The sequence below is a fragment of the Engystomops pustulosus genome, chromosome 3 (assembly GCF_040894005.1).
Source record: "Engystomops pustulosus chromosome 3, aEngPut4.maternal, whole genome shotgun sequence".
NCBI classification, from domain to species: Eukaryota; Metazoa; Chordata; class Amphibia; order Anura; family Leptodactylidae; genus Engystomops; species Engystomops pustulosus.
In genome coordinates, this window is record NC_092413.1 from 230622638 (window position 1) to 230649616 (window position 26979).

A 26979-nucleotide genomic window follows, 5' to 3' on the forward strand; every position below is an offset into this window, starting at 1 on the left:
TTGTTTAATCGATGTGCGCCGGTTTTCAAAATTTGCATATTCTTTTAGGTGCAAACTACTTTTACAGGTATTTAAAAAGTGTCTGCACCACATGTGTGTCGCACATGACCCTTGTGTCGTGGTTGCATTAGTCTTCATGTGACCCCAATTTCGGCACTGATTAGGAATAAAGTGCAGTGGTCCCAGCCTCCCAAGCTCCTGAATTTCCTATAGGCCCACTCTGCATAGGAGAGACCGAACAACTCAGGCTAACCCTTTTGTACACCTTTTGTTAAAATGACAATGAAGCAGGAAGTGGTCCATGCTCTCCAGCAGGCCACCACACTCCGACTGAGGACAACCACTTTCCTCAGAGCTCCTACACTTCAGATTGTCCCTCACACACAGCTTTCCATGGATACAGCGCCAAGACTGGAGGGCATGCAACAGAACACCTTATGTAAACCACCTGTAAGGGCACTTTAATAGATTACCCATAAAACAAATATCAGTAAACTATATAAGTAACTTCCAAAATATGACAGACACTTCTTGCTGGGTGGAAAATTAGGTCACAGCTTTATTCATTTTATATATTAACCTGTAATGTCCAAAATCAGGCACTTGGGATAGAATCACACATTTTTGAGCTCTGGAAGCTGTATGCTCAGCTGGACTCCCAGCTGACAAGTCGGCCAACCAAGCGACCACCATCTCACATCTTCCACTATTCTGCCTGCTGTGACTTGAAATTAACTATAAAATACAAAAGGTAAAACATTACAAAATTAAATAACATCTCAATAACATAGGGAGGGAGAAAGGGACAGGTTGAGTGTTGCCTCAAAGAGGGAGTTAAAAAGATTTCACTCTGGAGGTGTCCTCACGACTACCTCCAGTCGAGACTAGATGCTCGAGTTTCCTCCTTAGGCCCTGATACAGACGGTACCTGTCCAGGCTCCTGAGGCTCGAGAGCTGGCGGAAGAATCTCGCCACCCTTTTCTTGAACATCTCCCACCACTCTGACTTACTGCTACAAAGGCCCAGCAATGGTACCTGGCTCTGAAGAAAGTCCTCAAAGGATTGTCTTATCTCCGCTTCTTCTAGGAGAGACGAATTGAGCTTCCAATAGCCTCTTTCCATCCAGGGGGTCTCGCCACTGACTCCAGATCCTCACCCCTGCCTCGTCTTCCAAGGAGGAGATATCCTTAAGGGCTTGGAAACGGTTAGAGAGAACAATCAAAAGGGAGGTGGTTTGGCCTTCCTTTGAAGCCGCTGAAGCTTTAACAGCTTTGCGTTTTTTCTTTTTGGCACCCTTCTTACATTTTTCATCTACCCACCTCCTATTGTCCTCATCCATACTCTCATAAAGAGAGGAACTAGAGGTGAAAGATTCTTCTTCTCTCTCCAGCCTCCTGACCTCTTCATCCAAGTCCTGTTCCCCCAAGGCATCATCTGCGGCAGAACTTGTCTTGGGAACATGGCTATGGCTCACCCCAGCAGCCTGGGGCTCCCCAAGCTCTCTGCTCCTTCGACGGCCTTCAAGTCGCCTCAACTTAGAAGGCGGCATGGTTTTGCCTTTCTTCCTTGGCCCCTCTGCCCCTTCAGCCCTAGCAGAACCCTCCACAGCAGGAGCAACACCTCGGCTCTCTCCCACTGGGGCTCCGACTATATTGGCAAAGGAGCGAGGGCAGCGACTGAACGGGTGACCAAGCTCACCACACTGATGACACCTGATCTGCTCACAGTTTGCGGCAAGATGACCAACCCCACCGCACAATGCACACTTCTGCACATGGCAGTTGGCGCTAAAGTGCGTGGGATCACCGCATCTGTGGCAGACCTTTGGCTGCCCCTGGTAAAAGATCAGTATTCTGTCCCTCCCCAAGAAAGCTGAGGAGGGAATGTGGGTGACCGTGCCTCCTGAACGCCTCAACTTAACCATGAAGGTCCAGGCTCCTGACCAGATGCCAAACTCATCCAAGTTCTTTTTAGGAACTGCCACCACTTCGCCATACCTGTTCAACCAGGTCATAATATCCATGCATGAAAGTGACTCATTACATGTTAAAACGGTCACTCTCTTGACCTCATTTTGACGGGACACCGCTTGGACAGCGAAATCCCGCCAGCCGGGCTCATTGCGCTTCAGCTCATAATTCGACCAAAAGAGCTCAAGGCCCTCCGGCCGAACAAAGCTGATGTCAAAAATGGGGGTGCCATAGGGATGTATCAAGGCAAAGATGTCAACTGCCTTGAAGTTCATCTTCAGAAGGAGCTCTACTACTTTTGCCCTTGGAGGGCACGTATCACTGCCCCTCCAGCGAAGACGAACCACATTCCTACGAGTCCCCACTGGCCCAGCTGTAGGGAGAGACCACACAGTGTCTCCCCCTCTTTCCTCTCGGAAGGCTGCCAGGCCAAACCTGTCTATCCAGAAGGATAAATCAACCTCCTTCCCCTCTACATTCATCGTTCTCTCTCCCCTTCTGAGGGCCTCCAGGAGGCGCCGTTGCAACATGCCGTCCCCAAAGTCTGGTGATGGGGAGGATACACCAGCAGCCCCAGCAGCGACACTCGCATAACTGCGCGCCTGAGATGCCGCCACCGGGGGGGCAGATGGACCAGCCCCCACTGACCCTACAGACCCACCACCTACAACAACATTACCACCACCATTCACACGACTATTCACACTACAAGATGGTACACTAGCTTCCACACACACAGTGGCTGGACCAGCTGCAGTCTTTGCCGCAGGGGATAGGACCATCTCCCCAGGACAGGCGGCCGACCCCTGGCTTGAGACAGTCCCATCCAGTCCAGAGTCCTTTTTTTCTCCTCCAGGAGGATCGGGTCCCTTTGCCCCCAACTGCCCCTTCACACAGCGGCAACCGCTTAGCACAGGTTCCAGGGCAGCCGGAGCACTCACAGCGGGCTCTAGTGCCAGGCCGCCCCCCCCCCCCTCTCACTGAGGGACGGACCTGAACACCAGAACATGCCGTGCCCCACCGCCTGGCCGCCCTCACTGTTCGGCCTCATTGCCGATGTCTGCCCCATGCCACCTTTGCTACCACAAGCAGAGATGACGTCCGTTGCCATTAGCGATGCCACAGGTTTTATCTTCCCACTCCCTTGCTCAGTGTCCACAACAGAACTCGAGCTGGGGCGGGAAGTGGGACTCGCACAACAGGCTTTCCCTGCCGCTGGCGGGGGGTGCACAGGGTGGGGTACATATACAAGTCTCACCTCCTCTCTGGCCGAGATCTTCTTAGCCTTGGTCTTTATTTTCATCTCCGGTCCCAGATCATCACCAAACGCCAAGTTCTCCATATGGACCGGAGACTCGAGGAGGCGAATCTGCGCCATCAGCCTCCCACCCTGGCCGCTGGTGTCATCTTCCCCCTCACCAGCAGAGCTGGAGTCTGCTGATGTTGCTGCAGACTATCAGATGGACACTGCTGATGTTCTGGTGCAGTCTCTTCCACCTCCTCCTCATCCATCTGCGACTGGAGGTCCCTCAGTCTCCGGGTTTTCTCCTCCTCCATGGCCCGGAACCGGTCATCGTTTTCCATCTTCTCTCTAAAGGGGCCGCTGTGCTGCAGGATGATGGTCTTCCTTCCCTCCAGAGAGTTGATGTTTTTCTTTAGCCGCTTTGCAATCTCCGCTAGCTCCACCTTGCTGGTCCTGGTCGCTGTAGCCATCTTCGCCCGGGTCTCTCGCAGCTCCTCCCGGAGCCGCCACAAAGTCTTACTGGCTTCCTCATACTCACGGAGGTTCTCCACAATGCGGGTGCTGTAGCTGACATCAGGCTCCTGGGCCTTGCGCACCCACCAATCCTGGTCACCCCCGTGAGTACTTAGCTGTGAGGCTGCTCCAGAAGGAGCGCTGCTGGGTCCTGCCACCTCACCTCCACCTGGGGCCTTTCGGCGTCCACTGATTTCTGGCTGCGACCCGCGTGGAGCTGCATTGCTGCGACTCCTCTCCGATCTTCTGACCGCTGCTGGCTTGGCCGGTTGCTGCGTCTCTCCAGCTCCCGCCGGCCTAGTCCGGGAACTGGAGGCCTTGGACTGCCGTCCACTATTCATTCCCAGAACCTGCACTCTCCCTGGGGAGAAAATACAAGCCCTGGCTGGTCTGGGTTCTGATGGATCTCACAAACACAGAGCACCTGAGCTTCAAACAGGACCACACCCACAAGCTGACCACTTCCTTCTCCTGTATAGATGGACAGTGCACAGTTCTACTTCTCCTGTAACTCTTTTATTTTATATGAAAGTATAAAACTTAACATAAATCATCAAAGTCAACAGAAACAATCGCTGGTCCAGCCGACACCTCGCACCTCGCACCTCACGCCTCACACTGACACTATACACATAATAATAACAGAAAACGGCCCTCACCGGGATCATAACAGAAACTAAAAACTGACCCTGCCGGTCCACTGCCAGGAAAATGCAACACAAATAAACCATTAATAAGCAATATAATATATACAATAATCATAACGAAAATCAACCATGACGACTACATACATTTTTTTTTTTTTTCCCATTTTGGAAATTTTTTTTTTTTTTAATTTTTTGTAATTTTTTTTTTTTTTTTTAATTTTGCAAATTTTTTTCTTTTTTAATTTTTTATAATTTTTTTTCCCCTCCTCCCCTCCTCCTCCCCATTAGAACCCCCCCCTCCACACCCCAAGTCCCAGTGTCCATTGTCCATAGTCCATAGTGTCCGACATACTCACCCCCCCCCCACCCCACCTAACACCCCCCTACTATCACATTACTATCACAAAAAAAAAATATATTAATAATAATATAAAACACAACAATTCAAAAACTACACAAATTATCATTATTATTCCCACAAAGCCCAAGTTCGGCGCCTCCAAGCCCCACATCTACCGGATCCTCAAAACAAAACAAAAATCTGCAGTGTCAGCATCAGCCCAACACCAGGAATGGAGACAAAAGACTAAGGGACACTAAAGGAGAACCCCCTCCAAAGGAGAGAAGCCCTCGCCGTGCCCAGCCTCTCATAGTCCAGAGAGCGCACCTTCACCAGGTCACCCAGAATGTTCCTAACCACCTCATCCACCGGGAGGATTTTATTCTGAGCTGATACTAGACACCGTGCGTTCCACGTGTGGTACCTGACCACTAGACTAGCTAGAAATAAAGTGCATCGGTCCCGGCCACCCAGGCCTCTGAATGCTCCATAGGCCCACTCCGCATAGGAGAGACCGGCCAACCCGGGCCAATAGAGGGAAGCGCCCACCCGGTTGTACACCTCTGTGTTAAAAGGACAATGAAGCAGGAAGTGGTCCATGCTCTCCAGCAGACCACCGCACTCCAACCGGGGACAACCCCTTTCCTCAGAGCTCGTGTTCTTCAAATTGTCCTTCACACACAGCTTACCATGGAAGCAGCGCCAAGCCAAGTCCCAAAACTTCAAGGGGATCCTGATGGAATTCAAAAGTCTCAAACCCACCACAAGATCCCGACTTGGGCAATCCCTGAGGGCCAGGGGCTTCTGGAAATGGGTCAACAGAACCCTCTTGTCAAGGAGTTTCCTCGACATGGTCCTGATCTCCCACATTCCCAGACCCCACCGGCGAATCACCTTCAGAACCGGGGTAGCGTAAGCCGGAAGATGCCCATGCGGTGTACGAAGATCCTTCACTTGCCCTCTTGTCTCCCATTCCTGGAAGAAAGGCCGAAACCATCCCCTACAGGAGTATACCCACGGAGGAGCCCTCTCTTTCCAGAGGTTTGCAACATTAATTTTAAGAAAGGTATTCACTAGGAATACCACAGGGTTGACCATACACAACCCTCCTTGTCTCCTCGTGCGGTAAGTAACCTCCCTCTTGATAAGGTTCAGTCTATTCCCCCATAACAGCTGGAAGAACAGACTGTAGACCCGAGCCCAGAGAGGCTGTGGCAAGACACATACACTGCCCAGATAAATCAGCAGCGGGAGCAGGAAGATTTTGATCAGGTGAACCCTTTCTCTGAGGGTCAAAGACCAACCCTTCCACTGGTTAACCTTCTGAGTGGCGATCTTAAGCCTGCCGTCCCAGTTTTGCATGGGGTAATCCCCCTGGCCAAATTCGATGCCGAGAACTTTGGCAGAGTCCTTGGGCCCTGGAAGAGTGTCCGGGAGATCAAAGCCTGGACCTCCCTCTCCCAGCCAGAGACTCTCACACTTATCCCGGTTGATCTTGGACCCAGAAGCCTCCGAGTAGCGGTCAACCTCCGACATCACCCATTGCGCCTCCCCTCTTGAGGACACAAAAACGGTGACATCATCGGCATACGCTACCACCCTTAGAGTGGCTTCCGGTGCCGCCTGGTCCATCCCGACTCCTACCAACGGGCCACGATCGACCCTCCTAAGGAATGGGTCAATCGCGAACACGTATAGAAGTGGGCTCAGAGGACAACCCTGGCGAACACCAGACCCGACCTCAAATGAGCGGCCAATCCAACCGTTCACAAGCGGGAAACTCTCTGCCCCTGCGTACAAAACCTTTAGCCAATTGACAAACCCACCCGGCAGGCCATACCTCAGAAGGACAGACCAGAGGTACTCGTGGTCAACCCGATCAAACGCTTTTGCCTGGTCCAAGGACAGAAAGTACCCCTTCCAGTTACCAGCCCTGCCCTGCTCCACTGCCTCCCGAACACAGAGCACAGCACTAAATGTACTGCGGCCTGGAACAGAGCAGTGCTGGGTCCCCGAAAGGAGCCGGGGCGCAAACTGCACCAGCCGATTAAACAGCACCTTTGCCAAAACCTTTCTGTCCGTATTGAGAAGCGCTATGGGACGCCAGTTCTCAATACGAGATCGGTCCTTACCCTTTGACAGGGTGATCAGGGCTGACCTCCTCATTGACTTCGGCAGAGCGCCCGAGGAAAGACACTCATTGAATACCTCAGTCAAGAGGGGAACCAAGGCGTCCTTAAAGGTCTTATAAAACTCAGATGTTAAGCCATCCGGGCCTGGCGATTTCTTGAGGGCGAGCCCTTCAATCGCCCGGCTGACTTCCTCTTCTCTGATCATCTCTGTCAAAACATCAAGAGAGGGGTCTACTTCTGGCTCAGGGACAGCTTCTGCCAGGAAAGCCGACATCACATCCCGATCTAGATCCTTCCTGCCCAAGAGGTGTGAGTAGAAGGATCTGACGACCTCCAGAATCCCTGATCTGGACCTTTTCAGGGATCCCGTACTGTCAACCAGTCCCGTGACAACTTTACTACTCACTGACATCTTGCAGTTTCTGTAAGGGTCGGGCGAGCGGTATTTCCCGTAATCCCTCTCAAAAACCAAAGATGCGTGTCTATCGTACTGACACCTCTTCAGCAAGGATTTCACTCTGGAGATGTCCTCACGACTACCTCCAGTCGAGACGAGATGCTCGAGTTTCCTCCTCAGGCCCTGATACAGGCGGTACCTGTCCAGGCTCCTGAGGCTCGAGAGCTGGCGGAAGAATCTCACCACCCTTTTCTTGAGCATCTCCCACCACTCTGACTTACTGCTACAAAGGCCCAGCAATGGTACCTGGCTCTGAAGAAAGTCCTCAAACGATTGTCTTATCTCTGCTTCTTCCAGGAGAGACGAACTGAGCTTCCAGTAGCCTCTTCCCATCCGGGGGGTCTCTGTAACATTCAGAGAAAACAAAATTAGACAGTGGTCGGAGAACTCCACCTCAACAACGGACACTGCTGAAGAAATGGCTTCCTCCTTTAAATAAAACCTGTCTATTCTAGACCTACAGCTACCCCTATAATAGGTGAACCCCGCGTGGCCTGGGGTGTGCCGGATGTGGACATCCACCAGGCGAGCCTCACTAGCTATGCTATTAAGTGCTACGCTATCATAAGTCAGCGTGTCTATGGAACCTCCCCTATCTTGGAGCCTTGTGACAGCATTAAAGTCTCCTCCAAAGACCACCTGCCGACTTGTAAAAAGGTAGGGCTTGATCCTCATAAAGAGACACTTTCTACTCCAGCAAGACTGGGGACCATAGATATTAATAAGGCGAAGTTCTTGTCCCTTCATGAGGACATCCAGGATCAGGCACCTCCCCATTTCTAACTCAATAACCCGTCGGCATTCTACCGGTGCGGTAAAAAGTACCGCCACTCCGCTATACGGCTCGGCCGCAAGAGACCAATAGGAAGGCCCGTGTCTCCATTCCCTCTTAGCTTTATACACGGCCGCCAAATCTGGCAGCCTGGTCTCCTGCAAAAATAAAATGTCGGCTTCAACGCGGCCGAGAAAATCAAAGGCCGCAAATCTAGCCGCATCAGACTTAATGCTGGCGACATTAATGGACGCCAGCGTCAACGGAGTGGGTGCCGCCATCAAGAGTGATTGAGTTAGACGGCTTTCTTTTTCCCACCCCCCTCCTTACCACCGTCTGTCGAGGAGCAACCTCTACGCTTTAGGGAGACAGACATATCCATTGCCCCCTTGGTCACCCCACCGTCAGACTCATCGTCCCCATCAGCAGACTCCAGGCCAGTTTCCCCCCTCGAGGACCTTTCATCCTCCGAGGAGGGAGACTCGGTGCCCCCCACAGGACCTACCGCCACTGACTCCGGATCCTTACCCCCCACCTCCTCTTCCGAAGAGGAGATATTCTTGAGGGCTTGGAAACGGTTTGAGAGAACAATCAAAGGGGAGGTGGTTTGGCCTTCCTTTGAAGCGGCTGCAGCTTTTACAGTTTTGCGTTTTTTCTTTTTGGCACCCTTCTTACGTTTTTCATTTAGCCACCTCCTATTGTCCTCATCCATACTCTCATAAAGAGAGGAACCAGTGGTGATGACCTCTTCCTCTTTCTCCAGCCTCCTGACCTCTTCATCCAAGTCCTGTTCCCCCAGGGCCTCAGCTGCGGCAGCACTTGTCTCAGGAACAGGGCTATGGCTCACCCCAGCAGCCTGGGGCTCCCCAAGCTCTCTGCTCCTTCGACGGCCTTCAAGCCGCCTCAACTTAGAAGGCGGCATGGTTTTGCCTTTCTTCCTTGGCCCCTCTGCCCCTTCAGCCCTAGCAGAACCCTCCACAGCAGGAGCAACACCTCGGCTCTCTCCCACTGGGGCTCCGACTATATTGGCAAAGGAGCGAGGGCAGCGACTGAACGGGTGACCAAGCTCACCACACAGATGACACCTGATCTGCTCACAGTTTGCGGCAAGATGACCAACCCCACCGACAATGCGCACTTCTGCACATGGCAGTTGGCCCTAAAGTGCGTGGGATCACCGCATCTGTGGCAGACCTTTGGCTGCCCCTGGTAAAAGATCAGGATTCTGTCCCTCCCCAAGAAAGCTGAGGAGGGAATGTGGGTGACCGTGCCTCCTGAACGCCTCAACTTAACCATGAAGGTCCAGGCTCCTGACCAGATGCCAAACTCATCCAAGTTCTTTTTAGGAACTGCCACCACTTCGCCATACCTGTTCAACCAGGTCATAATATCCATGCATGAAAGTGACTCATTACATGTTAAAACGGTCACTCTCTTGACCTCATTTTGACGGGACACCGCTTGCACAGCGAAATCCCGCCAGCTGGGCTCATTGCGCCTCAGCTCATAATTCGACCAAAAGAGCTCAAGGCCCTCCGGCCGAACAAAGCTGATGTCAAAAATGGGGGTGCCATAGGGATGTATCAAGGCAAAGATGTCAACTGCCTTGAAGTTCATCCTCAGAAGGAGCTCTACTACTTTTGCCCTTGGAGGGCACGCATCACTGCCCCTCCAGCGAAGACGGACCACATTCCTACCAGTCCCCACTGGCCCGGCTGTCGGGAGAGACCACACAGTGTCTCCCCCTCTTTCCTCTCGGAAGGCTGACAGGCCAAACCTGTCTATCCAGAAGGATAAATCAACCTCCTGCCCCTCTACATTCATCGTTCTCTCTCCCCTTCTGAGGGCCTCCAGGAGGCGCCGTTGCAACATGCCGTCCCCAAAGTCTGGTGATGGGGAGGATACACCAGCAGCCCCAGTAGCGACACTCGCATAACTGCGCGCCTGAGATGCCGCCACCGGGGGGGCAGATGGACCAGCCCCCACTGACCCTACAGACCCACCACCTACAACAACATTACCACCACCATTCACACCACTATTCACACTACAAGATGGTACACTAGCTTCCACACACACAGTGGCTGGACCAGCTGCAGTCTTTGCCGCAGGGGATAGGACTATCTCCCCAGGACAGGCGGCCGACCCCAGGCTTGAGACAGTCCCATCCAGTCCAGCGTCCTTTTTTTTTCCTCCAGGAGGATCGGGTTCCTTTGCCCCAACTGCCCCTTCACACAGCGGCAACCGCTTAGCAGCTGCCACAGGTTCCAGGGCAGCCGGAGTACTCACAGCGGGCTCTAGTGGCGAGAAAATCAAAGGCCGCAAATCTAGCCGCATCAGACTTAATGCTGGCGACATTAATGGACGCCAGCGTCAACGGAATGGGTGCCGGCATCAAGAGTGATTGAGTTAGACGGCTTTCTTTTTCCCACCCCCCTCCTTACCACCGTCTGACGAGGAGCAACCTCTACGCTTTAGGGAGACAGACATATCCATTGCCCCCTTGTTCACCCCACCGTCAGACTCATCGTCCCCATCAGCAGACTCCGGGCCAGTTTCCCCCCTCGAGGAGGGGGGAGAGAGAACGATGAATGTAGAGGGGCAGGAGGTTGATTTATCCTTTATCTTGAAGGACGGACCTGAACACCAGAACCAGAACATGCCGGGCCGCCCTCACTGTTCGGCCTCATTGCCGATGTCTGCCCCACGCCACCTTTGCTACCACAAGCAGAGATGGCGTCCGTTGCCATTAGCGATGCCACAGGTTTTATCTTCCCACTCCCTTGCTCAGGGTCCACAACAGAACTCGAGCTGGGGCGGGAAGTGGGACTCGCACAACGGGCTTTCCCTGCCGCTGGCGGGGGGTGCACAGGGTGGGGTACATATACAAGTCTCACCTCCTCTCTGGCCGAGATCTTCTTAGCCTTGGTCTTTATTTTCATCTTCGGTCCCAGATCATCACCAAACGCCATGTTCTCCATATGGACCGGAGACTCGAGGAGGCGAATCTGTGCCATCAGCCTCCCACCCTGGCCGCTGGTGTCATCTTCCCCCTCACCAGCAGAGCTGGAGTCTGATGGTAGAGCCACATGCTCTGCAGAGGGACCGCTGTACGGAGTCTGCTGATGTTGCTGCAGACTATCAGATGGACACTGCTGATGTTCTGGTGCAGTCTCTTCCACCTCCTCCTCATCCACCTGCGACTGGAGGCCCCTCAGTCTCCGGGTTTTCTCCTCCTCCATGGCCCGGAACCGGTCATCGTTTTCCATCTTCTCTCTGAAGGGGCCGCTGTGCTGCAGGATGATGGTCTTCCTTCCCTCCAGAGAGTTGATGCTTTTCTTTAGCCGCTTTACAATCTCCGCTAGCTCCACCTTGCTGGTCCTGGTCGCTGTAGCCATCTTGGCCCGGGTCTCTCGCAGCTCCTCCCGGAGCCGCCACAAGGTCTTACTGGCTTCCTCATACTCACGGAGGTTCTCGACAATGCGGGTGCTATAGGTGACATCAGGCTCCCGGGCCTTGCGCACCCACCAGTCCTGGTCACCCCCGTGAGTACTTAGCTGTGAGGCTGCTCCAGAAGGAGCACTGCTGGGTCCTGCCACCTCACCTCCACCTGGGGCCTTTCGGCGTCCACGGTTTTCTGGCTGCGACCCATGTGGAGCTGCACTGCTGCGACTCCGCTCAGACCTTCTCACTGCGGCTGGCTTGGCCGGTTGCTGCTCCTCTCCAGCTCCCGCCGGCCTAGTCCGGGAACTGGAGGCCTTGGACTGGCGTCCGCTGCTCATTCCCAGGACCTGCACTCTCCCTGGGGAGAAAATACAGGCCCTGGCTGCTCTGGGATCTCCTGGCTCTCACACACAGAGCACCTGGAGCTGCAATCAGAACCAGAACCACACCCACAGGCTGAGCACTTCCTTCTCCTGTATAGATGGACAGTGCACAGTTCTACTTCTCCTGTATATATGTACAGTGCACAGTACTACTTCTCCTGTATATATACAGTGCACAGTACTACTTCTCCTGTATATATGTACAGTGCACAGTACTACTTCTCCTGTATATATACAGTGCACAGTACTACTTCTCCTGTATATATGTACAGTGCACAGTACTACTTCTCCTGTATATATGGGCAGTGCACAGTACTACTTCTTCTGTATATATGGGCAGTGCACAGTACTACTTCTTCTGTATATATGGGCAGTGCACAGTACTACTTCTCCTGTATATATATATATGCACAGTGCATAGTACTACTTCTTCTGTATACTGCACATGACCTCTTGAGAATTCTTAAGAAAAATTGTAGAAATTACTTCCTCATCTTTCTAGTGAATAGAAGCTCAAAATACCATGGAAAAACAAGAAGGCAGAAGCCTTGCATAATCCTGTCGGGTCAAACACCAAACAAACCTTTAAATGATTTCGTTTTCTATGTCCCTTTAACCCCTTATAGCTGGATACATAACTCACCACTTGTGCAGCGCATGAACAAGCAAGCTCTGCTCAATAACATTGGAAATGTGTTAATTCCTAAACAATAAGACAGAAAACATAACAGCGTCCCCCCAGTACAAACTCCGCTACCTTAGATGCGCTCCAACAAATGCATCCTGATGTAAGAACAAAAATGCCTCCCAGTGCTCAATCCGCATCACCTCCTCCTCAACCCCCTTCGCGAATCCTCCGCGGTTTCCCCAATCCAGAAAGAGTGGGAACTGTACTCCCTCTGATTTACCCCCAGCTTCACCAAGCACTTCTTCAAAACTGCCCCAAACTGAAATTTTGACAATGACCAGTCATCTTCGTGCACTAACATATATATGCCCCCCACTGGTCTAGCTGATAAAAATGTCCATAAACAAGTCAGCGGCTACATTCACTCCCGTGAACTCTCCATAACCATGACCAGAAAAACCCTTTCCCAACCTTTCTGTTTTGGCCCCAAGGAGCCTGATCCGTACCTCATCCGACACGAACTGCACACGTGGCAACTGAATATACCCCACCCATTTCTACCTCCACTTACCAGCTTCCCAATCCTAAAAGCCCCCAAAAAACACCCACATAAAGGCCAAACAGAAAAGCAGCTGCTCGTACTCCAACATACACACCACCCTAAGCACATCCACCAACTCCTGCAACAAACAACAGGTCTCCTGGCAGCAGGACGATCCCCACCCCTTACAAAACCTTTCACCACCTGCAAAACAAGGAAAACCTGTGCCTCATCAGCACCCCCACATTATTTAAAAAGGAAAGATAGAGCCGACAGATTACGGTGAACCACCGCTCCTGAAACCCCTTGCTGGAACAGAAAACCACCACCCATCTGACCACAACATACCCGAAGCACACCACTCATCCTGAAACAAGAACCACTTTCCCCATACCTCCTAATAAGCCGACCAAGTAGCTGGCGCCAACTCCCTAAACCTATCCAGCTGTAAGCGAGACAAGGCATCTGCCCCATTATTCTCCACACCAGGAACCTCAATCGCCCTAAACAAAATATTCCAACTCAAACATAACACCAACTGCTGAAGCAGGACCAACACCAGAGGCGTTCATTAACTGCCATGTTGTTGCAATGGAACACCACACACTTCACCAACCTGCCACCCCAATGCTTGACTGCAACCACAAAAGGGAATAATTCGAACACGCACATATTGGCAGTCAGACCCCCCTCCTTCCACTCTACCAGCCACTCACACTACATTCCCCTTTGAAAAAGGCCCCGAAACCCACTCACCCTGCCTAATTTGTAAACAAATGAAGCTCCTGGTTAGAGACAGGAGCCACCATGCACAAAGTCTTACCATTGTAAGACGCCAAAAAACAGTCCCATACCCTCAAGTCTGCTCTCTGCTCAATCTTGAGACACAATAGCCTGAGCCAGCCATCTACAAAAAAACAACAAGCAAAGTTCAGATTATCCAACAGCGACTGTATCCCCCACAGAGTGATATTTGCCTTCACCAAAGCCTCCTGCACCATCAAACGCAAATCCTCCAGCTTGTCCTGTAGCAGCCGGCATTCCATCCGCACCAGAGCCTTCCTCCTTCTCCATCTGCAACCCATTCTCCATTACACCCCTGGCCATCCCGAGCGCCCCACTAACAGGCGCCCTGTACAGCGCTGCTGCGCTCGACCAAACACTTGTCCCACCTACCCAGGCCCTCACCGGCCCTTGACGCAGTGACCCCAAAGAACCCTCAATGGATTGTGCCATCCTCTTAATGCTCTGCAAAATTTCCCCCAGCTGAAGCACTTCCTAATGATACCAACTTCCAAAACCTCCCCCAGTGGTATGTGTGCTATGAATGTTGCTGTGGACCCACCTGGACCGCTAGCGCCACAGACTGACACTGCTCCGAAACTCCCCACTGCATTCACACTCAACCGCTGGCTGTGGACGAGGTGATGGTCCCGAAACAGCTCCAGATGACACTGCCGGCTCTCCTGTTGAAGGCACTGGCACCTCTCTGGACCCTTGCGAAGCCGCATCCAAAGTCCGCCGCAACATGTCCAGTATCACCGCCTTGGCGCTGCCAGAAGCACACAGCAACCGGCTCTACCCCGTCCCGAAAACTCCTGCATCCTGTCCATCCACCCTGCTGCCAGACGTGGTGGCTCCCCTACAGCAGGTCCCTACCCTCTAATGCCCTCTACCCCACCAGCAGCATGCAGCCCTCTAGAGGTGGGGCTCCGCTCATCCCCCACCTCCGCCAACCTTCCTCTAGGAGAAGTCGGCGATCTGGCTCCAAGTAGCCACTGCACCTGACCACTCATCCTCGCTTCCTGAGCCGCCAACCAAACTCTGAGCCGACCCTCTTCCTGAAGCCAACGTCCCATGCCACCTCCTGGTGCCATGATGCTGCCCCCAGCACTCACCGCAGGCCTGGTGTCCAGCGGGGGCCTCTCTACTGCCAGCGGCTTCCTCAACCTCCGATCCTTGTGCTGCTCCCCATCTTCCTGCATGGCCGCCCCCTGTGACATCATGGGGGGGTGATCAGTTACTATGACAGCAGGAAGTCTCTCGGAGACTTCCAGGTCTGCCTTTCAGCCTTATCTGCTATGGTTTAATGGAGGCAGGCAGTAACAGATGTGCTGAATTTCAATATATGGATTGAAATATCACCCCAAGGGTTCATTTTTTTGCTATTTTGCCACGTATAAAAATTTTATTTAAAGGTGATCAAAAGGTTTTTCTGTCCGAAACCTGTCCAATGCGGGAGCAACATTTACCTTGGTAACAGGCGGGGATTGCTGAGCTGTGGAGGTGCCTGGGGCTCTGTCAAAGCATGAACTCTGCCTGCTAGGCCCTCCATGTGGTTCACAAGATCCGAAACAGAACTCATTCTAGGTTGGATCAGGAATACCTAGAAATATGAGTTTTTAAGGTTTGGTTCTGTCTGACTCTGCTTGTTTGTCTGCATCGTCTGTAGCTAGCGCCAAGTCTGGTTGTGGTTGCATTATTTGCTGGACAAGTATCTGACAGAAGAACCAGCCCCAATTTAATGCCGGGACACAATTTTAAATCTTTTGACCAGGTTTCTGAGTTGGCTAACCAGGTCCAGGCCATTGCTCAACAGTCTGAAGCTGCTGCAGCACTTCTTGCGGAAATAGGTGAAATGTTGCTCCCGAATTGTTTCTCAGGTGAGAACCTTCTGGGAATCATGTTTTCTGTAATTCAGAGTACCTCCCAAGCCCAGATGGTAGCAGTACTTGTCTCAGAGGAATGATCATCCCTGGTTAGTGTTTTTTTTTATTCTTGGGATCAATTTATGCTGAACCTCCCACATTCCATTGCAGAATCTCAACTCCTCTCTCTACAGCAAGGCAAACGCTCTGCTGATGAGTATACTATGGAGTTCTGCAAGTATTGTGCAACATTGAACTGGTGTGAACCCTCCTAAAGGCTATTTTTAAATGGGGACATTCTTGGACATTTTAGAACTAACCAAGGCTCTAGAAAGACACAAGGCCAGGACAAACTCTGGTTATCTTTCTGTGTTACCTTCTCTGACCTCTAATAAATATGTCCCTCCTGATAATGTCTCTGTACCTGAGCCTGTGCAACTGGAAACCAAACGTCTTGAGTCTCTACTTTGGAGAGTCTGGTCATTTCCTGCAGAGCTGTCCTACGAGACCCAGGTCCTCACAAGAAAATCTACTGTACATGAGAGGTAGTCAAGGAGGCCACTCAGGCATTCAGGTACCCCCCCCCCCCCCATGTCTGATCCTAAGGGTTTATTGCAAATCAGCTTTAATGATAAAAATATGTCTGTGTCTGGAAAGGCCCTGATAGATTCTGTCAACAATTTAGTTGATTTTGCATTTGTCTCTCCGCATACCTTTTCCCTGTTGTCTCGTGTTATTACTTCCTATTCTTTGTATCCAACCTCTGCTATGTTTACTCGACCTTTCTCCAGTGATTCGATTCTGTGGGTGGCTTATCTGCTTTGAGCAGGTCTGTAGCCTGCAGGGACAATTCAGGGTTAGTACCCAAACCGCGTACCCAGTCCGACAGCTATTGCCAAGTCTGGTGGAGGTTGCGCTGTATGCTAGACAGGTATCTGACACTGTTGGGAAGTGATCTTGGAGTTGTACTCATCCTCCTACGTCCTTCAAACACAGTCTGTGGAATGAAAACCAAAAAGTTCTATTGTGGTCTCATCTGACCGCATGATCTTCTCCTCAGCCTCCTCTGGAACATCCAGATGATCAATCGAACTGGACATGTGCTGGTGGGTGTAGGCGGACCTTGTGTGTCCCGCACTCTAATTGTAGAGTGCTACTACCGGTAATCTATGAGTCAGGTCAGTGACCAGGTTCCCCTGTATAGTCCTGGACTGATTACTGACCTTTATCAGAGTCATCCCTTTTGAAGACACATGAAAGCCGCATGCAGTGTGCAAAAAAGCACATGAAGGATCCCAGACTATGAGAAATAAGATTCTCTGCTCTGATGAGGCGAAGATTGAACTTTTTGGTGGTGGACAAAACCAGGCGCCGCTCATCACCTGCCAAATACAATGCCAGCAGTGACACATGGTGGGGGCATGAGTACAGAGTACAGAGATATCCTGGATGAGAACCTCTTCCAGAGGGTTCTGGACCTCAGACTGGGCCGAAGACAATGGGGCACATTTACTAAGAAATGTACAGTTTGCCTGTGTAGTGTGCAGGGGGCGTCTGACTCATGAAATGCGCACACTATTATGAATCTGGCGAACTCAGGGTGCGATACAATTCTGCATAAAAGGTGCAAACTGGTGCAAGTCTGCACAGCTTGTAGAAAGGGCGGAAGTATGGAGCAGCGCCCTGACCTGCCCTCTGGCTCACCAGATGCTCCCAGGGTCCAGTTCATGGCCTATTTCCAGCAGCATTTTCCCAATGAGTATAGGGAAGCACAGCAGAACATGTTGTTGGAGAAAAATCTCCTTACTCAGATGTGATGTGGTTCCAAATCATTGTATAGTACGAGCTGCTCGGTGAATCACTCAGACCTTCACAAGTGTTTGAGAGGATTCCAATTTATTTAGGTTGCAGACAGTTTTTATAGGTTCTTGAGACAAAGGAGCCTACTGAGCATGCTCACATTCCAATAGCCTCTGAAAGATGATTAGTGTCCTTGGGGGGATGGTGCTATTCATAGGGATCTTTGTATAGTAAAACATATGTTACACAAAAGAAAATGGATTCCATTCCCTCACAATTCCTCCCTTTTGTGAATAATTTCAGGTACTGCTCAGGTGGTACATTGACATGTGCTAGTCACACATCCAGGACTTATCTAACCTCTTCACCTGCTTCCCTCCTGAGCATCCTGAACATTATATCACAACACAATTAATTCGGTCCTAATATTAATGGTAGGTTCTCTACACTCACTTGGCCAAATTGTACATAGGTATAACCACTCCCTCTGTAGAATTAGGTGTATACCTAGGTTGATATCGCACAATCCTTGGTTTCCTTCGCCACAGTTTTACAACAAGCCAGATTACTACTCTTATGCAGATATAAACGAATACACATAACAAAATGATTTGAAATATTGCTTGCAAAACTCCCATGAGCCTCCCAAAAATACCCTTAAACCAATTGGCGGGGTTTAAGGATGCGAATGTGTCAGACCACCAGCTGTCCTTATTACTATCATGCTCCTTGAGCCATCTATCTCTAAAATCAGCAATTTTTGCTAAATTTGTCTTAATTTGCATGTTGCCTTGAGGATCGATGTAATGACAACATGTTGGCCCTATGACTTGACACATGCCACCCTGGGACGCAGTGATGTAATCTAAAACTAATGTATGTTGGTTGGTTACCACAATTAACTGTCTCTGGATGACATTTGTCTTATTCACAGCCCCCAAAATCTGAAAAATTTGTTGATCTAGATAATCTGTGGCTTCTACCAATTTATCCCACATCTGCATTATCATAGGATAAATAAAAAGTGTGCTGAAGATTGTGTTAGCTGTTCCCATCTCCACCACATGTGGGCGTCCGTCTGGTCTAGGAAGATTATCTGCTTTTCTCTTGTGTAATGTGTGCTTGGGAATAAGATTTACATTGGTATTGGGGACAATAAAAGTGGCAGGAGTAAGGCGAGCCAGTGTACAAACTCCTGTAAAATTGCTAGGAAGCCATTTATAAGCCTGATGGCCACATACAACATATATGTTTTTCGGTACTCCAACGACAGTGCCATTAAAAAGCTCTGCTACCCATCTGACTAGCATGTTCACCTTCAGGATTTCACTCACTTCCTGTTGGAAAAAGGTGTCATTTGAAAGGAAACCTGCAACAAGGTTTTGCAAGGACATGCTAACACAGGGGAGTGTAGAATTAATAGTGGCATCGACTCCTACACATTGAGTGATGTCAGATTTGTTACCATCACACTCTGTATAGTTGGAGTTAGAGAAAAACATTCCTTTAGATCTAATTTGGATACAACTGCAAGATGTAAAATTGGGATAACAGGCAAGATTAACATTATTTAAAGCCCAAGGAATGACAGTCTGCTCTAACGGTGGACCACTCCTATTAAATATCATCCACGGCTCTTCCACCCACGCAGCTACAGGTAATGGTACAGTCATCTCCTTATGTTCACTTTCCAGCACAGCTATTACTGTAAAGCCACTGGGATAGCTAGATAAGGCATACTGCTAGAGCTGACAGGACTGTGGGTACAAATCCAACAATCTTTGGGTAATACATCATCTCCCATATCTTTTAAAAGGACTTGGTGATGCTTAATGAGCAAGTTATCCCAATCCCCGCTCAACATCTCGTTGAAAGTTCTTCCAAGGGGTAATATCAATAGTATCTTAAGTAATATTAACATTTGGAGATACAGATTCATCTTCATGAGCAGCTGGATTCAATACTCTTTTGCAATGGCTGGCGTGAATCCAATTAGGCTTCCCTTGTAACTTCACGGAAGTAGATGTGGTCAGAAGGACTTGAAATGGTCCTTCAAAACGTGGCTCAAGGCTTTTTCTCACGTGTCGCTTCAAGACCACCCAATCTCCAGGTTGTAGATTATGTGATCCTCCTACTGCATCATGGTCTGGAATAGAAGCAAAACTTGTTTATGCACCATAGCTAGATGTTTTTGCAGGGCTTGGACGTATCCTGTCAATTCTCCATGGTACATCTGTAAAACTTGTGGAAAATATAAGCCCATTCTAGGAGCAGATCCAAAGAGAATCTCAAAAGGTGAGAGGCCTGTTTTCCTGTTGGGAGTGTACCTTATAGAAAATAAGGCCAAAGGAAGACAATCAACCCAGTTCTTCCCTGTCTCTTCCATGGCTTTCTGAATTTTTAACTTAAGAGTCCCATTTAACCTCTCCACCTTCCCACTACTCTGTGGATGATAGGGGGTATGGAAGGCCTGTTCAATCCCAAGTGCTCCCAATACCTCCCTCATCACCTCCCCTGTAAAGTGGGAACCTCTATCACTCTCTATGGTCTCTGGAATCCCAAATCTACAGACTAGCTCCCTCATTAACTTCTGTGCTGTGTTTTTTTGCTGTGGCTTTTGTCACAGGATAGGCTTCAGGCCACCCAGAAAAGAGGTCCACACACACAAGTACATATTCATAGCTACTTACCTTTGGTAGCTGTATATAGTCAATCTGCAACCTCTGGAAGGGGTAAAGCGACTTTGGAGTGTATATATGAGGGTCTTCACTACTCTCCCTACATTGTACTAGGTACATATAAACATACTTGTGTAAATGGACAGTAGCAAAAGTGAATGTAAGTGATACTCAATACTTATCCACCACGGAGCCTATAGAGTCTTAGCCTGGTGAACCATCATAGGGTAAAGGGCCCTTGGCAGACATTGCTTGTCACCTTTTTTTTTTTGCCATAGTCCACCCTCCATCCATGGGGTCCCAGTGTTACTCCGGTCTTGCTTCCACACCTGTGAAGCCGGTTCCTATATAGACAGGAGTATAGATAACCCTACTGGGCCAGCGAGGGTCACGGACTGTACTGATCCAGGCTCCTTTCCCCTAGGCTTTCCTAGTAACCAGTATGGTCACTTCATGTGTTAGAGCTTTATAGGTTTTACCTTCTAGGATGGACCTTTATGTAACACTAAGGCCTCTATCAGCTATTTCAAAGTCTCATAGTTGTTGATATACTTACTATATAAAGTTAGGAATCATAAGGAATCCCACAAGACTCACATTCTTCCCCTCTGCCACTTTACCCCCCTCCATCAGTGCCCTCACCTCCGCCTCCTGTACAGACAGGTAGGTCAGGAGTGGTTCTGGTTCTGTTACCTCATGTTGTGTGACCACTGCACATCTAATGTAGAATTAACCCCATTCCTGGTTTCTAAAGCCATCTACAAAAAACTCAAAATGCAGATTAATGATATATTAAAAGGTAACTGGTTCATTAATCATTAAGTTAATAGAAAATTTTAAATACAACCCGTCTACCTCATGTCTCCCCCCTGTCTACCTCATGTCTCCCCCCTTTGAATCTAGCGAAAATAGTGGAGCTGGATTCAATGTAATAAAGAGGGCACATTGTAACCAAGGTTTCTAGTCATGAAGAGGTGAAATAGGACTATCAGGATAGTCCAAAACTACTACAGAAGCTTTTTATGCACAGGCAGCAGTAGGATACAAAACCAAGAAGGGTCCAGGTTGTCATGTGACACACGATCAGCAGAGCTTCCGGCCTGTTTCCTCTCCTCTGAGCTGCTTAAACTTAAATGAGAACAATAAAAAGTGAACAATATATTCCAGAAAACCACAGTATTGGACCAATGCCGATGTATCAATGCTGTATAATAGGAGACACACAGCATACAAATACCTTAGATCTTATTATAACGCTATACAGTCATACTGGGGGCACATACTGGGGACACATACTGGGGACACATACTGGGGGACAGTGTTACTGAGCAGAAGCATCACTAGAGACAGTGATGTAGGAGGCTTTTAGGGATGTTATAACTTCTGCCTAAAAAGCTCTTAATAATAATCTCAGTCATAGCTGCTGAATAGGAGTAATAGTGTAGGGATCATAGGGAGGTTTTACTCCTGGTTAAAACAATAAAATTACAGATGTTGCACCGAATCAAACCCAAATCTGCTAAGGACCATGAGGGTTATCAGTAATGAACATACATTCTCATTGTTCCTTTCTTCTCTTAACATTCCAACATGTGCTCCCCCCTCCCCCCCCCCCTCCTGTGTTCACTGAGACAAGGGGGGGAGGCAGCCCCCTCCTTCTCCCTGTGGTGTCTGTAGTACTAAGTGTCCCAGCATACCAAGAGAACAAAGAAAGAATCCAACACACCATTGTAACATCTATGATCACTGTATCATCCTACACAAATTGCAAAAACTTTTGACCACACCCTTCAGACTTTAGGTGTATTATAAAGTTTTACACTACATTTCTGATGTTTTTAAACATACATCACAAGATTTCTCAGGTCCAAGCCTGCAATGAACAATGTCCACAATTGTGTGCTGTGCTTTCCTCACATCTGGTAACTGATGAAATACCACTAGCACTACACGTCATATAGGCAAAACACATATTTATATCTCTGCCATAATCTGCAGGACTGTATAAAGGAATAAACTCATAGAACATCTACAGTATCTGGCAAGGGTCAGCTCAGGAAATCCAATTGGGACTGCACAACCGTCCAGGAGCTCTCCCCACAGAAGACCAAAATCCGTAACAAATATGTTACTGCCCGGGTTTTTGGACTTTGTAGTTCTGAGAGGTGACTCTTAGATAAGCAGGCACAGTCTCCTACATTTATTCCCTGGGTACTATATCTTAGTTGTCTTCTAAAGTTACAGTAATACCCAAATACAGCTAAATACAGCTGAGCGGAGTGTGGGTGCAAATCCAAAGATCTTTAGGCAATGCATCATTACCCATACCACTGGTCTACTAAAGTATATCAAAGTGAGAAACATCTGCCCCCTACAGGAGAAACATCTGAACGCTACTTCTTTGTCCTGTTGGAGCCCGCACTTTTTCTAATCTAGTCTTGACCGGATATATTCCAGTGTGGGGGTTGGGTCTAGGTGCCACATTGCATGCACATGTCTCCACCAGTCTGTTTCTTTGTTTCCATACATAAATTCATCCACCATTTTAGGGTGGAGGCCGAACCTTTTCTAAATGTTGTCTTTGTCTGTCCAACGTTTTTGTCCGTCATCGTCATAACACTCATACAACACACAATTTCCTATGGCTGTTTCTTTATAACCTCCTCTGGTCACTTCCTCTGTATCTTTCTTCTATCCACTTACAATTTCCATTATATCATTATTATGCAACCAGCCTTTGTTCTTTTAAGAACCTTTCCATTTACCAACATACAAACAACCATCTTTTTGATATACTTGTCCTTTTCCAACATTCTCTGACATCCTATTACAGCTTCTTTTTTTTATCATTCAAGATCCGTAAGTCTGGTTTTCCCTCTGAATTGCCTCTCATCCTACCTAGCAATTATTTTTCCATAATTTTCTATATATCTCTAGTGCCGGCACACCCTCGCAGTCCCTCACTCTTCCTTAGGGCAGTTTTAACCACTTCTAATTCTAAAAATTTTTATTTTTTTTTTTAAACCGTTTGCCCGTCAAGAAATGACTGCAGTCCCCTTCCATGAAGCAGCTCTGGAACCTACCACACAAAATAAATTTATAAAGTCCGACTGTCCAAACTCAGTCTACTTTGTCTCAAGCGAATTACGATCCAAAAAGCAGCTAGCCTAGGAGACTCTTTAGGTAGGGGCAATTCCTAGAATTTTCCGTTCTTAAAACCAGTACAGTACAGTATCACAATAGCACTATCAAACACACATGTTTAAACTCACACAATAGCCATATACACTACCACACATCACATGGAGTTTTCAAATAAACTAACAAGATTCTTTGGACTGGGCAATATAGGCATGCAACTCACCGGACGTGGAACAATCTAATCAAGGAGAGACAGAACAATTTGTAAGAAAAAGCTTCTTACCTTTTTGTGCAGCTGCATGGTCTGTCTGTCCTGAAAGGATGATCCCTGAGTTGTCCAGTAGGCGTCATGCAAACCCATGTCGCTGTTCGAGCGCCAAGTTTTGTCAGTTAAATATCCCCATATCTCGATGTTATGTGTGGTTCCAAATCATTGTATTGTACGAGCTGCTCGGTGAATCACTCAGACCTTCACATGTTTGAGAGAATTCCAATTTATTTAGGTTGCAGACAGTTTTTATAGGTTCTTGAGACAAAGGAGCCTACTGACCATACCCACATTCCAATAGGCTCTCAAGAGGATGTAACTGAAAGATGATCTGTGTACACGCGGGGGGATGGTGGGAAATGGTACATAGTCTTTTCTATCAATAGAGCCAAAGAAAAAGACATATAGAGGGAGAACACAATAGAAAAATGGATTCTATCCCTCACATTAGCACCCTGACGGGTAGGATTTTGTTTGTTTGATGCCTGAATGTGAAGGCTGTTTTATTTTGTACCTGCTCCTGGAATAAACGCAGGTGAGTCCTGTTTTGGACTAAACGTTGGTGTCACTGTCTTGGACTGCATCACGAATCACCGCTACCACGGTCTCTACTGGGCCAAATCTCCCACAACCTCTATAAAGCCCTATAGAGAACCTAGCGATGGTCCAGGATTCATGATGCTTTTTGTCCATCTCTATGTATAAGTGTGTTCACTTTTCATGTCTCCTCTTCCTTTGATAGGTAAGAATCTGGCACTTCATGGTCGAGCCACAATGTCATCCATTTATAAGGATTCCAATTGGGGCTTTTTCGGAATGGCAATAAATGGAATAGATGGAAACGAGGACACCAACTATTATCACGGATCGTGTTTTCACACACACACAGAATTGTCTCCCTGGTGGAGGGTGGACCTGCTGAAGTCCTACAGAATAAGTCGCATAACCATCACTAACAGAGGCGACTGCTGCGGGAGCAGGATTAATGGTGCGGAAATCCTTGTTGGAGACTCTTTGGCCAACAATGGAAATAACAATGCAAGGTGAGCCTCAGCCCTTAGTGCTGTCCAGGTCTTGTTAATAAAATTAAACTTTTTATTTACTGTTATCTAATCCACTAATTATTACCCAGGGATGAGTCCAATTAGCTGCACCAGAATTATTAACCTTCCTTCTCATGGTTCATTGAAGAACAGCAAGTGCAGGTCTGCTATCAGCTACACGACTGCCCTCTGTATTTAAAAAGTGGAAAATGAAAGGAAAATATATCATTTAAAAACAAATACAATAAAAATACCAAAGATGTATTTTCCACACCAATCTCTGATGTAACCGTATACTCTTCTAGAAGGACGGCTTGCATTTTTCTTAAATTTTTGAGACTTTTTATGGCGTGTGTGTTCATTTGCGACTTTTTTGCCACCTAAAACCGCCTCCCTTTAACCCCTTCCCGACATTTGACGTACTATTACTGCATGGCGGGAGGTGCGTTCCTGCAAAATGCATTAATAGTACGTCATGCTTCTGGTGCCGGCTCCAGAACGGAGTCCGTGTCAGAAGCTGCGGGTGTCGGCTATATATTATAGCCGACACCCGCCTCTACTCTAACACCCCCGATCGGAGATTTCTCCGATCGCGGGTGTTAACCGCTAACACGGGGGGTGTAAGTGCCGGGGGGTGTAAGTGCCTCCAATCGCAGCCCCGGGACTGCCAGTGCCCGGGGCTGCGCGATCTCCTTCCGGGGAGCCGGGTCCTTCCTTCTGGCAGGATCCGGCTGTGACACCCTGAACATGCGCAGCATCTGTATTACACTGTATTAGGTGAAGAATAGCTTGAACAAGCGATCAGTGGATCGCTTGTTCAAGCTAACCTGTAAAAGTAAAGAAAAAAGTTAAAAGCACTAAATCAACACACTTTTTAATAAAAAGAATTAATTAAATAAAGTTAAAGTCCCCTAAACACAAACATTCCCTATACACATCTAATAAAGTAAAAAAAAAACGGAAAATCACCAAAACCCCCCACATATTTGGTATCGCCCCATCCATAACAATCTTTACAATAAGTCACAAACATTATTGGACCTGTACGGTGAACGCCGTAAAAACAAAACCTGAAAAACTCGCCAAAAATGTACATTTTCATAAAATCCCTTCACAAAAATGTTCCAAAAAGTGATAAAAAAAAAGTTATGTGCACCAAAATGGTACCACTGAAAACGACAACTCAACACGTAAAAAATAAGCCTTAAACCAGCTCTGTCAACCAAAAAATATGGCGATGCAAAAACAAATGAGATTTTCTTTATATTCGTTTTTTTCCTGTAAAATTGTAAAATATATAAAAAAAACTATATAAATGAGGTATCATCGTAATCGTAGTGACCTATAGAATAAAATATTATAGTATGTTTAGTGTACGGTGTGCGACCCTCAAAATATACAAAAAAAAGAAACCCAAAATTGCCAATTTTGTTTTCCTCCATACATTAAAGAGTTAATAAAATCTCATCAAAAAGCTACAGACCCACTAAAATGAAGTATTTGTAAAGTGCATCTCATGTCGCAAAAAATAAGCCCTTATATGTCCAAATTGCCAAAAAAATAAAGATTGTATAGCCAATAAAATGTGACAATGCATAATCTGCTGTGAATGGCGCAGCTTCCCCTCAATTCCCTGGCGTTTGCCCATACAGCAGCCACCACCACATATTGGGTATTATTATACGCGGGAGGGATTGGGTATCAAATTTTGTGGAGCATTTTGGTATTTTATTTTTAGCATTTTGGAATTTGTACATTTTGTGAAAAACACATTCATTTAGCCAAAAAAAATGTAATTTTGAAATTGCATCCGATTTTGTTTTAACCCCTGTAAACCAATTAAAGGGTTAACAAACTTCATAAAAGTTGTTTTACATACATAGAGGGGTGTTGTTTCTATAATGGGGTAATTTATGGGGTTTTACTTGTATTTAGGCCTCTCAAAGTGACTTCAAACCTGAGCAGGTCCCTCAATAGCAGGATTTTGCTTTTTTTATGAAAATGTGAAAAATCGCACCTAACGTTCAAAGCCCCATAACATCCTACAAAAATGATAATATGCATAAAAAACCACTGAGGCATAAAGTAGACATTCGGTGAATGTTAGTTATTACGTTTTTTGGTGTTATGACTTATGTGTGGAAAAAGTAGAACATTTTGAATTTCGAAAATTGCGAATTTTTCAAAATTTTCACCATATATCTGATTTTCTCATAAATAAATGCAAAACATACCACCAAAATTTTTTAACTAACATGAAGTACAATGTGTCAAGAGAAAACTATTTCAAAATCACTTGGATATGTTAAAGCGTTCCAAAGTTATGACCAC

At 47.9% G+C, this 26979-nt stretch overlaps 1 protein-coding gene across 1 annotated transcript in view; it reads left to right on the plus strand.

The window, feature by feature from the left end:
* The window catches only part of LOC140122772 (fucolectin-like), an 80664-nt gene that overhangs the window by 43317 nt on the left and 10368 nt on the right, over positions 1 to 26979 (plus strand). The window contains exon 3 of the mRNA XM_072143970.1: positions 24348 to 24648. Coding sequence (XP_072000071.1) covers positions 24348 to 24648 — 301 coding nt within the window. The remainder of the gene's footprint in view (positions 1 to 24347; positions 24649 to 26979) is intronic.